This window comes from Poromitra crassiceps (genome assembly GCF_964638095.1).
Source record: "Poromitra crassiceps genome assembly, chromosome: 12".
Lineage (NCBI taxonomy): Eukaryota > Metazoa > Chordata > Actinopteri > Beryciformes > Melamphaidae > Poromitra > Poromitra crassiceps.
Genome location: NC_139632.1, coordinates 13,089,682 through 13,106,192, shown reverse-complemented (window position 1 = coordinate 13,106,192; position 16,511 = coordinate 13,089,682). Strand labels below are relative to the sequence as shown.

The window sequence follows — 16,511 nt, the reverse complement described above, 5'->3', positions numbered from 1 at the left end:
ACTACACTGCAATCTAGACTACACACATAATGTAATAAAACTGTTACTACACTGCAATCTAGACTACACACATAATGTAATAAAACTGTTACTACACTGCAATCTAGACTCCACACATAATGTAATAAAACTGTTACTACACTGCAATCTAGACTACACACATAATGTAATAAAACTGTTACTACACTGCAATCTAGACTACACACATAATGTAATAAAACTGTTACTACACTGCAATCTAGACTCCACACATAATGTAATAAAACTGTTACTACACTGCAATCTAGACTACACACATAATGTAATAAAACTGTTACTACACTGCAATCTAGACTACACACATAATGTAATAAAACTGTTACTACACTGCAATCTAGACTACACACATAATGTAATAAAACTGTTACTACACTGCAATCTAGACTCCACATACTGTACTGCAATAAAACTGTTACTACACTGCAACCTAGACTTTACACATACTGTAATAAAACTGTTACTACACTGCAACCTAGACTTTACACATACTGTAATAAAACTGTTACTACACTGCAACCTAGACTTTACACATACTGTAATAAAACTGTTACTACACTGCAACCTAGACTTTACACATACTGTAATAAAACTGTTACTACACTGCAATCTAGACTCCACATACTGTAATAAAACTGTTACTACACTGCAACCTAGACTTTAAGTTAAGTTAAGTTATCCTTTATTTATCCCCTTGGGGAAATTCATCCTCTGCATTTGACCCATCCTCTACTAGGAACCTTCCTAGAACTAGGAGCAGTGGGCAGCCACTGTGCAGCGCCCAGGGACCAACTCCAGTTCTTTTTTTTGCCAGTACCTTGGCCAGGGGCACTGACAGGAGTATTAACCCTAACATACATGTCTTTCTTTGATGGTGGGAGGAAACCGGAGCACCCGGAGAAAACCCACACGGACACGGGGAGAACATGCAAACTCCACACAGAAAGGACCTGGGACGGACCGGGGTTCGAACCCGGGACCTTCTTGCTGTGAGGCAACAGTGTTAACCACTGAGCCACCGTGCCGTCCTTACACGTCCTTACACATACTGTAATAAAACTGTTACTACACTGCAACCTAGACTCCACATACTGTAATAAAACTGTTACTACACTGCAATCTAGACTCCACATACTGTACTGTAATAAAACTGTTACTACACTGCAACCTAGACTTTACACATACTGTAATAAAACTGTTACTACACTGCAACCTAGACTTTACACATACTGTAATAAAACTGTTACTACACTGCAATCTAGACTCCACATACTGTAATAAAACTGTTACTACACTGCAACCTAGACTTTACACATACTGTAATAAAACTGTTACTACACTGCAACCTAGACTTTACACATACTGTAATAAAACTGTTACTACACTGCAACCTAGACTACACACATACTGTAATAAAACTGTTACTACACTGCAATCTAGACTCCACACATGTGGTAATACATCAGCATTTAGGCAGAGTTAAGGCTCTTGTTTTCCTCTCATCAGTAAAACAAACCAATATTTAAGATAAACATTTAAAATAAAAGACTATGGAAGAAATTCTATTCTGCAAATTAATTTGGCGGCCCGGATAAAATCCCCTGTGACCCAGTCTTTGGGAATTAATGGCATTTGGTCTAGATGACACAGAACAATGGTTACTGCATTGCAGTCTAGCTGAAACAGACAGTTTAACTGTTACTATACTGCAGTAGACTACATGGACACGGTATGTCACTCACTACACTACAGTCCAGACTAGACTCCCATAGTGCAGCATTGTCACTAGCGTGCTCTGCAGATTACACAAGTAGTACAGTTGTCACTACACTGCTGTCTAGCCTACACCCACAGTACAACTGTTACTGCATTACAGCCACTGAAACGTCCCTTTCTGCCTCCTCCAAGGAAACCCTGACTGCTCCCAAGAATTGTGCAATTCAAATGATTCTGTGCTTAAACCCATGGGGCTGGATCTGAGCTTACGTGACAGGATCATCTGCTAGTTCTAAATACTAATTTTCACAGAATAATTTGGAGACTTATTTTGATCTACTCACAACCCACTTTTTAGTCACTCACTCATTGAAAACACTTGAGTGCTATTGCTAACTGTTGCAACTATTAGCATTGTTGATAGTGATACTGAGGAGCACGTAGCGTTCGGCCAGCTTAGCCCTTCTCACCTGTTGGGAGTTTTAAATCCTGTGGGTTGTAGCACTGCTCTCTGTCTGAGAAGCAGCCATCCTCTTTAGACAACAGAGGTGTCTGTCTGGTGTTGGAGCCAAAGGCAGCATTGTGACCTGACCTCAGCCACTTGTTAGATAGCATTTGGGTTGCCAGCGTACGGCCTGGTGGTTTAACGAGACCATCCTTCAACCTGAGGACTCGGGTTCAAGGCCTGGCAAATGTCTGCTGAACTGTGTGCTGAACTGCCCTTGAGCAAGACACTGAATCCTCACCAGCTCCAGTTGGGTGTTGTTCTGTACCTGAGCCTGACCTGACCTCTGACCTCTTTGCAGGCGTGCGAACAAGAGAACTATGGGGATCAAACATGTATCACAATCTAAACATTAGTATTATTAACAATGCCAGTACAGATCGTCAGTTGCCCCACATTGATGGCATGTGCAAATTATGCAGTAAATTACCTCCTGCTATCTACAGATGCAGCAATCTTCATTGGCTCTGGGCCATTCGGCTGGCAGCCAAGGTGCTAGGCAGAATAAACGAAGATAAAACAGAAACTTAGCTTAATATACTTCAACTTAAAGTCGAGCTGAAATGCCATCTGAACAGTATGTGACTCCTTATCGTGACATATTTAGAGTGAAACAAGGTAGAGAGGCGGGACATAGTGTGTGGAAAGTTTGATTTGACCGTTGAAAAGTGGGCGTGTCTGGGATGAGGGAGAAGAACATTTCAAGCAGGCAGCAACATGGCTGCCTACATGGGCACACTTGCTAGCCCATAAATGTTAATATACTTAGCCAATAAGTATGTAACATAAAGTATGTAAAATAAAACGAACGGTAATGTCTTAACTCATTGAGTGCCAGCCACTTTTGGAGAACGGACGCTCCCAGTGCCAGAGTTTCAGAGCTTTTTTCAGTGATTTCTCGAGGCCCACAGAATATTGTGTGATATTACTATGTAAACAATGAACACGCAAAAAGAACGATGAGACTCTTTTCTATCATCAGCAAAAACAGGTTTATTGATATCATTTTCCGTTCTTTCGTTATCAGCCGGAGAAGATAGCTTGATTTAACAAAAAAGAGCAGTTTTTTTCTAGAAGCTGAGATAATGGCCCTTTTGTGAAATTAAACATTTCAAACACATCACTGACTCTGAAGCTAATTTTCTGATGTAGTCACACCTCAAAAATAATTTCCTTCAATAAAACAGTGAAGGCCAGGGAATTTTGTTTGGCAGAATAATATTTTTAGCTGCAACCAGCAGCGCTGGCCCCTGCGTGCGCTGCTGGTTGCAGCTTCTTGCTGATCTTGATTTGCTGCTGGTGGGCATCGGATATTCTGGCTTGCGTTTGGCAACCCTGTCCTGCTGCCTGGGTCTGTCTGGGTCAGTGTTGTGTGCTGCTCTGCGTGCCCCCCCCCCCCCCCCCCCCCGCCCCGCCCCGCCTCAACTGCACACTCCTCCTGTATGGGAGATGGCTCTCTGCTGAGTTTGCTCTGCACTGTGAAGGGTGCGCGACATCCAGCTTTTTCCGCGTGTGTTTGTCACCGGCTACTACTGTATGCTTCCAGTTGAGAATAATAACGGCTGATCATGTGAATGGGCTGTCGCAGCGGACATGGAGGAGCTCAATTGTGGGAGCAGATTGGCTGCTGCCTGCTGCAGGCACATCTAACGTTAAAACGCTTCATGCATATCGATGCATACGGATGCGATGCGATTTCCGTTTCCCCAACGACTTATTCTCTGTTTTTCTCTGCCTTTCTGTTAACCTGGAGAGCACTGTCGCCACCTAAGGGTTCTGTAAAATAGGTTATAGACCTCCAATAGCTATAATATTTGTACAGGAGAGGCAGAAGGCTTTGATCGACGCCCCACCGTCAAAAAACGCAATTGACGAACATGTTCGTCCTTGGCACTCTACGTTACTATTTGAAATGACGAACATGTTCGTCCATGGCACTCAATGAGTTAATTTAATGTCGATGTAAAGGACATGTAACTGCGCGGGGACCCGCCGGCCGGTTCTCTGGGGCTGGGTGCAGTGAACCAGCCAGCAAGTACGTAGTCCACAGGGTTGTATTTATGTTATGTTTGTACATAGACTGTTATTGAAACCTGACTGGTAGGTTTCAAATTTGTCCAGTAAAATACATTATTTAGCAGACGGCTTTTTCCCTCTAACAAATCTCTAGTCAGCCATGACACAGGTCACTCATACACTCTGCTAACAAATCTCTAGTCAGCCATGACACAGGTCACTCATACACTCTGCTAACAAATCTCTAGTCAGCCATGACACAGGTCACTCATACACTCTGCTAACAAAAGCCATATTCCACATAATCCTGCACTCACCAGCCTGCCATGCTGTGCAAAAACGTCTCTGTTTAATAACCTATGGGTGGACAAGATGTCTCTGTTTAATAACCTATGGGTGGGCAAAAATCCAATAAAGAGCCCGTCCTCCCTGATGACTGTGGATTCCATTCGCATGAATCGCACTTTTAATTAAGCACAGTCAATGGAACTTGACAAAAGTGAAGTGAGCACCCTTTCATTCAGCCCATTAACTCTCAGAAATGCACAGGGGCGGCATCAAAGGCTCCTTTACAGTGGCTAACTCCAACCTGCCTACAGAACGTCTTTACAGGTCCTACAGGACATCTTTACAGTTCCTACAGGACATCTTTACAGTTCCTACAGGACATCTTCACAGTCCCTACAGGACATCTTTACAGTTCCTACAGGAAATCTTCACAGTCCCTACAGGACATCTTTACAGTTCCTACAGGAAATCTTTACAGTTCCTACAGGACATCTTCACAGTCCCTACAGGACATATTTACAGTTCCTACAGGAAATCTTTACAGTTCCTACAGGACATCTTCACAGTCCCTACAGGACATATTTACAGTTCCTACAGGAAATCTTTACAGGCCCTACAGGACATCTTTACAGTTCCTACAGGACATCTTTACAGTTTCTTTACAGTTCCTACATGAAATCTTTACAGTCCCTACAGGACATCTTTACAGGTCCTACAGGACATCTTCACAGTCCCTACAGGACATCTTTACAGTTCCTACAGGAAATCTTTACAGTTCCTACAGGACATATTTACAGTGCCTACAGGACATCTTTACAGTTCCTACAGGACATCTTTACAGTTCCTACAGGACATCTTTACAGTGCCTACAGGACATATTCACAGTCCCTACAGGACATATTTACAGTTCCTACAGGACATCTTTACAGGTCCTACAGGACATCTTTACAGGTCCTACAGGACATCTTTACAGTTCCTACAGGACATCTTTACAGGTCCTACAGGACATCTTTACAGTCCCTACAGGACATCTTTACAGTCCCTACAGGACATCTTTACAGTTCCTACAGGACATCTTTACAGTCCCTACAGGACATCCTTACAGTCCCTACAGGACATCTTTACAGGTCCTACAGGACATCTTCACAGTCCCTACAGGACATCTTTACAGTTCCTACAGGACATCTTTACAGTCCATACAGGACATCTTTACAGTTCCTACAGGACATCTTTACAGTCCCTACAGGACATCCTTACAGTCCCTACAGGACATCTTTACAGTTCCTACAGGACATCTTTACAGGTCCTACAGGACATCTTCACAGTTCCTACAGGACATCTTCACAGTCCCTACAGGACATCTTTACAGTTCCTACAGGAAATCTTTACAGGTCCTACAGGACATCTTTACAGTTCCTACAGGACATCTTTACAGTTTCTTTACAGTTCCTACATGAAATCTTTACAGTCCCTACAGGACATCTTTACAGGTCCTACAGGACATCTTCACAGTCCCTACAGGACATCTTTACAGTTCCTACAGGAAATCTTTACAGTTCCTACAGGACATATTTACAGTGCCTACAGGACATCTTTACAGTGCCTACAGGACATCTTTACAGTTCCTACAGGACATCTTTACAGTACCTACAGGACATCTTCACAGTCCCTACAGGACATCTTTACAGTTCCTACAGGACATCTTTACAGTGCCTACAGGACATCTTCACAGTCCCTACATGACATCTTTACAGTTCCTACAGGACATCTTTACAGGTCCTACAGGACATCTTTACAGGTCCTACAGGACATCTTTACAGTTCCTACAGGACATCTTTACAGGGCCTGCAGGACATCTTTACAGGGCCTGCAGGACATCTTTACAGTTCCTACAGGACATCTTTACAGTTCCTACAGGACATCTTTACAGTCCCTACAGGACATCCTTACAGTCCCTACAGGACATCTTTACAGTTCCTACAGGACATCTTTACAGGTCCTACAGGACATCTTCACAGTCCCTACAGGACATATTTACAGTTCCTACAGGACATCTTTACAGTGCACTGTAAAGATGCAGGTTGGAGGCTGCTTTCCCATCACACCTTTATTGCACTCCTTCCCGAACACCGTGGTGCTGATACAGCCGCTCCTATTGGTCCACAGTGGAGCGCCAGTGCTGATACAGCTGCTCCTATTGGTCCACAGTGGAGCGCCAGTGCTGATACAACTGCTCCTATTGGTCCATAGTGGACTGCCAGTGCTGATACAGCCACTCCTATTGGTCCATAGTGGAGCGCCAGTGCTGATACAGCTGCTCCTATTGGTCCATAGTGGAGCGCCAGTGCTGATACAGCTGCTCCTTTTGGTCCATAGTGGAGCGCCAGTGCTGATACAGCTGCTCCTTTTGGTCCATAGTGGAGCGCCAGTGCTGATACAGCCGCTCCTATTGGTCCATAGTGGAGCGCCAGTGCTGATACAGCCGCTCCTATTGGTCCATAGTGGAGCGTCAGTGTCCAGGCCGGCTGCTGAAGTGAGCTGTGTTGTTACTCGTCAGGTTGTATTACCACACTGGGCCCTGGTGGAGGAAAACAGTGAGATATGAAATAAAAAAGAGGATGTTAGGGAGAGAGGACAGCAAGAGAGTGGGGCGTCCGGGTAGTGCAGTGGTAGATACCCTACTTACTGTACCAACACGAAGGTTGCAGGTTCGAGCCCCCGTGTTACCTCCGGCTTGGTCAGGCGTCCATACAGGCCGGATTGCGGGTATGTACAGTATCCTCCCATGTATTGGAGGAAGCATGTCCTAGTCTACAACTCTCCCCAGATCAGTAGAGGGGGTGGAACAACAACCGGTACAGCCTAGCAGCGGGAGTGGAACAAGTATGATTGGGGAGAAAACCGTGGAAAAATCAGGAACAAAACTTGATTAAAAAAGAAAGTGAGTGAACAGAGAGTAATGACAGAGTGGTGGAGAGGCTGACGAGAGAGAGAGAGAGAGAATTAATAAGGAGAGACAGACAGGAAGTGAGTCAAAAAGACGGAGGAGGGGAGGAGAGGAGAGGTGTAATGATGGAGAGGTGAAGAGAGAGGCTGATGAGAGAGGGAGAGGTGGAACAAAGAGAGATGTCACATGTCTTTTATGTTAAGAGGGCTGGAGGAGAGGCAGACATGGAAACACAAAAAGAGCTAGCTGAAGTGTGTGTGTGCGCGCACACGTGTGTAATCTGTGTGCATTCATATCTATGTGCGGAGAAGATGAAGAACACGTGTGCAAATGCATGTACGTGTGTTTTGAGTGTGTGTTCAATATTTGCATGTGAAAGAGATTCTGAGAGCTCTGTGTGTGTGTGTGTGTGTGTGTGTGTGTGTGTGTGTGTGTGTGTGTGTGTGTGTGTGTGTGTGTGCGTGCAAACACACTCTTTTTGTGTGTACAACTGTATCCGTGAGAGAAATGGAAAGGGACGAGCTAAATACACAGCGGTGAGAGAGAGAGAGAGAGAGAGAGAGAGAGAGAGAGAGAGAGAGAGAGAGAGAGAGAGAGGAGAAAAATAGAGATGTAGTCCTCGACAAGGAAGAGAGAGAGAGAGAGAGAGCAGATATCTAAAGCGAGGGAGCGGAGTGGAAGACGGCGGTAGAGTCACAGCGTGAAATGGAGAGAGGGAACATTAAGGAGAGAGATGCTAGAGAGAGAAAAAGTGACAAAAAGGAGAGAGAGAGAGATGTGTAAAGGAGAGACTAATGCGATACAGCAGACCGCTAAAAGAAGAGCAGGAATAAGAGATAGAGAGAGAGATGAAGAGATAGGAGAAAGTGTGAGAAGGAGAAAGTTAGAAAGTATGGGAGGAGAAAGGGTAAGGAAGGAAAGAAAGAAAAAGAGGGTGACAAGGGAGGAAGGGCAGAAAGCAAAAGGAGCAATGACATAGATAGATGGATAATGTAGAGATAGATGAAGTAGATACTGTCGAGATAGATACTGTAGATACTGTCGAGATAGATACTGTAGAGATAGATAGATAGATAGATACATAGATACTGTAGAGATAGATAGATAGATAGATAGATAGATAGATAGATAGATAGATAGATTTCACAGCCAACATTAGGCTGTGAAAAAGAGGAAGGTTTTTTCTCTCGCCAAAATGTAGCCTAACTTTGGGAGTGTTGTTTAGCTACCTTCCTGACAAACTAGCACGACATGGTTAGTATCGATGTCTTAGGTCTTCTAGTTTCATCATGACATGGTTAGTATCAATGTCTTAGGTCTTCGAGGTTTATATGATACCAGAAACTTCACTCTGGCTTTAAAACGGAGCCCGCTACAGCCTCTGAAAGTAAATAGTCAAAATCCTGATATTTCCCGAATATTGCGATATTTCCAAAAATCGACCCAAGCCTACTCCTCAGGGTTAATGTGTATATTGCGTAAAAACTGCAAAAAAATTAAATGCTCTGGCGGACCACTAGACGGAGCCCTGCGGACCACCAGTGATCCACAGACCACAGTTTAGGAACCAATGCGATATCTAGATAGATAGCTAGATAGATAGATGGATAGATAGATGGAGGGGAGAGAAAAGAGGAGTGACAGCCTCCGAAAGATAGAGGAACACGAGTGGGAGGGACTGGAAGAGAGGGGGATGGAGGAAGGCAGGGAGGAGGAGTAAGAAGGAGAGAGGGAGTAAATGGAGAGAGAGAGAGAAGAGAGAGTGATGGAGTGAAAATGAGTGAGAGAATAGAGAGAGAGAGAGAGAGAGAGGTGTCTCATTCTCATCAGTCAGAGCGTTGCTCATCCGGCGGCGGAGGCTGCCTTTGTCACCATGACGGATCCTCGCTGTCTGCACGCCACACGCCACACACACCATTACAGCACATTACTGATGCACACACACACACTGAAACACACACACACGGAAACACACACACACATACACGGAAACACACACACGGAAACACACACTTGCACACTGAAACACATGCAGAGGCAGGAGACACGTTTAGCAAGCACACGTGCAGAGATGAGAGCGCAAGGCATTTAGCGAGCAGACACACACACACACACACACACACACACACACACACTCTCACACACACACACACACACACACACACACACACACACACAGAGATGCATGTTTGTTGTGCTGCTGTCTTATATACGTGGGAGTAATAGACACACACACAGACACGGATGGGAGCATGACGTACTTACTGTACCAAGGCGTGCTGTGCTTAGAGAAGTAGCATAGACTGTATACAAATATGGATGTAGCTTCTGTGACGTCAGCCTCTTTGATCTATTACTCAGGTAATAGATCAAGTGAGAATTGAGGTCATTTTCCCACTACACAGTCTGACTTCTCTTTGCAGCCAGACTCTATAAACGCTGAGTTATATAAACATTCATCTCCTGTACAGTTGTCATGAATCGGGAAGTTAGCTATAGAGACCAAAACCGTTTTTGAACCAGGCTGTATAACATGTTTATTTCCAACACAGTCTCTTAGAAAAACGTATAATACCAACGATGTGGACCAACGTTGCTATTTTACAATTTCGGCTCGAAAAACGTAAAATATTAACGTTCCGAGTGGTTAGGGTGAGGATTAGAGTAGGGGGAGGGGTTAGAAACAGAAAATCTCCATAAAACACGCCCAAACCCCGCCCACCGCTGTAGACGCGTACGTTCCCATTTTACAATTTCTTAGCCGACATCGTAAAATAGCAACGTTTGTCCACAAACGTGCCTATTTTACGTTTTTTTTGGAGATCGGGTTGTTATTTCTGCTGTAAAGTTGGGCATTTTAACATGGGGCTCTATGGGGAATTTACTCCCTTTTGGAGCCAGCCTCAATTGGCCATTCGAGGAATTGCAGTTTTTGGCACAGGTTGCTTGGTGCAAAGTGTACACACACACACACACACACACACACACACACACACACACACACAGGAACACAACACGTAGCAAGCACACACACATACACAGTCATGCTGATGGTGATTTGGCAGGCGTGCCTAGACACACCATAGCCAAGCACTAAACCCCCCTCCCACACGTAGATACATACACACACACACACACACACACACACACACACACACACACATGCTGAGATCAGTGATCACACACACTAACTCACGCTGAGACATAAAGACCTCATTATCTATACACACACGCCCGACCGTTATATTATACACACACTCTCTCTCTTCCCCTCCTTTTCACTATCTCTCTCTCATCTCTGTGTCTCTCTCCTCTCTGTGTCTCTCTCTCATCTCTGTGTCTCTCTCATCTCTGTGTCTCTCTCTCCTCTCTGTGTCTCTCTCTCTCATCTCTGTTTCTCTCTCTCATCTCTGTTTCTCTCATATCTGTGTTTCTCTCTCTCTCATCTCTCTCTCTCTCTCATCCCTTTGTCTCTCTCTCATCCCTTTGTCTCTCTCTCATCTCTGTGTCTCTCATCTCTGTGTCTCTCATCTCTGTGTCTCTCGCACATTGAAAACACACACAGGAAAAAGCAGCGTATGCGGCTACGCTGAGCAACAGATGTTTAATGGGAAAAACACTGTGTCAAATGGAATATTAGTGTGTGCTGTGCTGTATGTGAAATCCTAAAGGAGCTTTGCTTTTTGTGTTTCTCTCTACAGTACTATGAAATGTCCTACGGGCTCAACATTGAGATGCACAAACAGGTAAGAACCATTGACTTTACTCTGTCTCCTCTCATTATCTGATTGTTGCTAGCACTTGGGGTGTGTGTGTGTGTGTGTGTGTGTGTGTGTGTGTGCGTGTGTGTGTGTGTGTGTGCGTGCGTGCGTGCGTGTGTGTGTGTGTGTGCATGCGCACGCCTGCGTGCGTCACTGCCACTGCATGCGACTGTGTGTCCAGAAAGTGAGTTCAGTGTGTTGGCAGGAGGGGGTGAATGGATCATTTTGCACACACAAACACAGTATGTCTCTGTTTATTGTCTGTGTGTGTGTGTGTGTGTGTGTGTGTGTGTGTGTGTGTGTGTGTGTGTGTGTGCATGCCCCTACTCTCTTGTATGTGTGTGTGTATGGGTTATCTATGTGTGAGGAGCGGTGTGCTCTCCCAAGCCATTGACTGCCTGTCAGTCCCCGTGATTCCTGCTAATTTGCTGTCTGAGTCACATTGGAGAGAAAGGAAGGCAGTCAGTCACTTTACAGACAGACAGACAGACAGACAGACAGACAGACAGGCAGACAGATAGGCAGACAGACAGACAGACAGACAGACAGACAGACAGACAGACAGACAGACAGGCAGACAGACAGACAGACAGACAGACAGACAGACAGGCAGACAGACAGACAGACAGGCAGGCAGACAGGCAGACAGGCAGACGGATAGATAGATAGATAGATAGATAGATAGATACATACATACATACATACATACATACATACATACATACATACATACTGTACATACATAAATACATACAATAGATAGATAGATAGATATATACATACATACATACATACATACATACAGTAGATAGATAGATAGATAGATAGATAGATAGATACATACATACATACATACATACATACATACATACAGTAGATAGATAGATAGATAGATAGATACATACATACATACGTACAGTAGATAGATAGATAGATAGATAGATAGTAGCCAGAGATATGTTCTGTCATGGCGACAGACTCCCACACAGATTCATTATCCACTTGAATGGCATCTTCCTTCAAGGTGACAACATGACTCAACTCTCTCTCGCTCTCTCTCTCTCTCTCTCTCTCGCTCTCTCTCTCTCTCTCTCTCTCTCTCTCTCTCTCTCTCTCTCTCGCTCTCTGTCTCTCTCTCTCTCTCTCTCTCGCTCTCTGTCTCTCTCTCTCTCTCTCTCTCTCTCTCTCGCTCTCTCTCTCTCTCTGGTGGTGACATTGTCATGAAAGACACGAGTGGATATTCAAATGCTTGTTTTTGTGTGTGACATTTTACAACGAGCTCCCAGCAGGACCACCATGAAGTGTTTAGAAAGCGGCTCATTGTTTCAAACTTTGTCCCCTGATATGACTGAAAATGCCTTCAAATGAAAGGCGACAGACAGTCTGCACTTTAACCGAATACCTGGAGTGCAGTGCACCGTGTGTAGTTGCCTTCTCCAAACCTGAGTACTGACTGGTGTTACACTGTATCCAGCGGCTGAAGTGCTGGTTGAAACTTAATGACACCATCTACAGGGAATGGTGTGTACTGTGTATAATATGAACCCTGGCCAATAAAAATCCAGGTGGTGAGTTAAAGGGAGGACTCTTCTTCTACCAAACATATTCTATCCATCATCTTGTTAACACAGAGTATACTGTAATGTGATTCTGCAGAAGTATGTTTTCTAATGCAAGCACACAACAGTGAAATGCATCCTCCTTGTTACCTATAGCGTTATCTATAGCTCCTTGTTACCTATAGCTCCTTGTTACCTATAGTGTTTCATAGAAAAGTTAAAGGAAGAGGCATCCGGGTAGTGTAGTAGTAGATTCCCTACCTACCAACACGAGGGTCACAGGTTCAAGCCGCCGTGTTACCTCTGGCTTGGTCGGGCGTCCATACAAGCACAATTGGCCGTCTCCGTGCGAGGGAAGCCGGATGTAGGGTACCAGTGCAGTGGCCATTCCCCTGCCTCCCCTTCCTCCCCCCAGACATCACCCCCCGCCCCCCCATCCTCCCCCCGCCTGCACCGCACCTTGTCGAGTCCCCAGCAGTGCACCCACCTAGCTTGAAATTGATCAGACGAATGCTCCTCGAGATATATATTTTTTGTTGCCAGTAGGTGGTGCTATCACTATGCGCATGTCTGAATTGCATGAAATTCGGCACCACGCTCCTTCGGGTCCCTAGAAGCGCACTCCCCAAGTTTGAAGTCAATCGGAAGAATGGTTCTCGAGATAAACCACTTTTTGTGTTGCCAGTAGGTGGCACTGTGACTATGCACTGGTCAGAATTTCACAGAATTCGGCACTGCACTCTGGCAGGTCCCCCTAAGTGCACTCCCTGAGTTTGAAGTTGATCCGACAAATGGTTCTCGAGATATGTGAAGGACAGACATACATACATACAGACTACAGATGGAATTGCCTTTATTAGATAGACTAGAATCTCGTGCTTCGTGCTCGTGAGATCGTGTGCTCACAGAGCCAGAATGTGAGCCACATTCACAAGCAGGAAACCCCACAGGGACCCGCAGTTTGCATTGTTGTACTGTAAAAAAAGCACAGATGCGCAATAAAACTGATTGATGGATGGATGGATTGATTTCTAAACCACATGCAGACAGAACTATTGACAGAGCAATAATCAGAGAGGGAGAGAGAGACAGAGAGAGAACAGAGAGAGAGAGAGCAAGCAGAAAAAACAGACACACAAGATTGGGCAAACTATTTGAAAGTATAGTTCTATATTCTTCACAGAAGAGGAAGGAATGTTAACTCTCTGTACACGGTGTACAGTATGTAAATTTAAAGCTGCCTCCAGGCAAGATTTTTACGTAAAAATACACTCCTCTTATCAGGCTAAAATCAGAAAATGGGTCTGCAACACAGAATCGCGTCTTGTTTCTCCATTTGTGATCCTGTAGTTTTGAACCATTTGCCCCAATTATCTTCTCCAAGCACAGGAATGACAACTCCAAACTTTAAAACCAAATACAAAACAGCAAAAAGTCATGATGGCTGAAACTCCAGTCCTTATCTTCCAATCCAACTTGCCAACCACTACGAAGACATTTAGGTCAGGGAAGAAGCGCTTTTGACATCACTTTACATTTCGTGGTATTGCTGTACTCAAAACAAAAAAAAACAAATAAACATTGCAGTTCCTCTCCCGGCTACCAATGTGCAAAATAAACATTAAATTAAATAGAAGGGTCTTTCTGCCCTGTGCAACCGTGTCAATTAAATCAAAAGTACTTAATGAAGTATGAATCAATATGATCCCCTGCTTTTCTTAAATAGCTAAAAAATAATTGGCTGTTGCAGTAGTTAGTTGTGCCTCAAAATGACAAACAATAAACAATTTAATATACTATCCACGTTTAATGGAAAAAAAATCAAGTTAACGTGATAGTTTAATTACATGAAGTTAAACTATTCCCCAACACTGGTGACACAGACAGGGAAAAGAGAAAAAGAAAGAGAGACAGAGAACAGAGAGAGAGAGAGAGAGAGATCTGGCAGCCGAGCCGGGCAGAACTGTTCTGTCAGCGCTTGTCGCCAAAGAAGAGAAATGGACTGGGGGTGCTGGCTACACCTCTGAGAGATGGAGAGAGGAGGAGGAGGAGGGAGGGTGGAGGATAGGTGGTGAAGATGACAGAGGGAGGCCAAGGAGGGGACAGAGTGGAGAATGGAGAGATAGAGAGAGAGAGAGAGAGAGAGGGGCAGAGGAAGGAGTAGCCTGGTGCAGATGACAGAAAGAGACCAGAGAGTTAGACTGAGGTGAATGGGAGGTAGAGGGAGAGAAATAAATGATGGGGAGGGGGGGGGAGGTGTCAGAGAACCAGCGAATGACGCTGTGAGGAGAGAGAGAGAGTGGGGGGGTAGGGGAATTGGAGAGAGAGAGAGAGAGAAAGAGAGAGAGGGGTTGGAGCAAAAACATTAGATGGAGAGGTGGGGAGAGAGAGAGAGAGAGAGAGAGAGAGAGAGAGGGGGCATATGAGAAGAAGCGACACAGAGAGAAAAACAAATAAGGTAGTAAAAACTTAACACGTTCACTGCCGTTGACGAGTCAACTCGTCAAGCAGAAACCAACGGTTGACTGCCAATGACGAGTCAACTCGTCAAAAAATAAATAAATAAAAATTTGACGGTGGGACGTGGATCAAACCCTTTTACGTCTCCTATAAAAATATGGGAGCCACCGAACGTGTACAACCCATTCCACCGACCCACTAAGTGGCGACAGTGCTCTCCAGACTAGAGAAAGCGAGCCAAAACTGCAGGGAAAAGCGTGAGGAAACCATTCTCATACTGTAGAATGGTTTGGCGAAAATGCTTTCGCGCTGGCGCACAATGGTGGCGCACAACGGTGGGGGGTTCCAAAAATAGACTGGGTGCAACACACTTTGAAACACGCAGCATAAAGCCCAGAATCGCAAAAGCTTCATCAAAGCTCTCAACCGAAACACCAAGAAACGAGCGAGCCCCATCCAGGCTCGCCCGATGAAGGGCCGCCAGGCAGCAGACAGGCAGCAGAAACTCGCTTGTGACACACCCGCTGCAGAGCCAAGGAGGGAGGAGGAGAACGCCCACGGAGGGAGGAGTTTGAAGGAGAGGGGGGTGCGGGTGCTGTTATGGAGGAAAATACTGTTCAGAACAAATTGTTTAGATGTCTGATGTCTTTGATGCCAAAAATAAATGGTTAAAGTGACTGTTCTATCGAATTTCACAAAAAGGCATTTTTCTCACCTTTCATTTTCAGACGCTGAAACCATGCTGTATTCAACTGCTAATGCCTACATAACTACCGTAAATTCCGGACTATAAGGCGCACCGGTCTATAAGCCGCACCTTCAAAGTTGACAATTTTTTTCTTATATAAGCCGCACCGGTCTATAAGCCGCGGGTGTTTTGATGTTTAATTACCATATGTAAGGCTTCGTGCACAGAGGGGATTGTCGGGAAAGAGATGGCTGTTTGGGGAAGCTCCCATTTATTAACATTTCAACAAAACAAAAGTCAGGTCACTAATCCCCAGACAAAATCACACATTGTGAGATGCTTAAAAATCACCATCGGCGGGAGCTTTACTCCCGATGCTGTGCAGCCAAGAACACAAGTGAAATTCGTTCTCTCGTGACCTGTGGTTCTCAACGTGATGGACGATTCACCTTTCTTGTTAACAGTCCTAGTGAGAGGCAGGTCGAACGTCAAAGGCACTTCATCCATATTTATGATCTGCTCCGGTCCGATGGAA

General features: G+C 44.8%; 1 protein-coding gene across 2 annotated transcripts in view; it reads left to right on the top strand.

The window, feature by feature from the left end:
• Positions 1-11,235: 11,235 nt before the first annotated feature.
• The window catches only part of tle2b (TLE family member 2, transcriptional corepressor b), a 61,012-nt gene continuing 55,736 nt past the window's right edge, over positions 11,236-16,511 (top strand). For both annotated transcript variants that reach the window (XM_083647461.1, XM_083647460.1), the window contains exon 1: positions 11,236-11,254. In XM_083647461.1, coding sequence (XP_083503587.1) covers positions 11,243-11,254 — 12 coding nt within the window. In that variant the 5' untranslated portion in view covers positions 11,236-11,242. The remainder of the gene's footprint in view (positions 11,255-16,511) is intronic.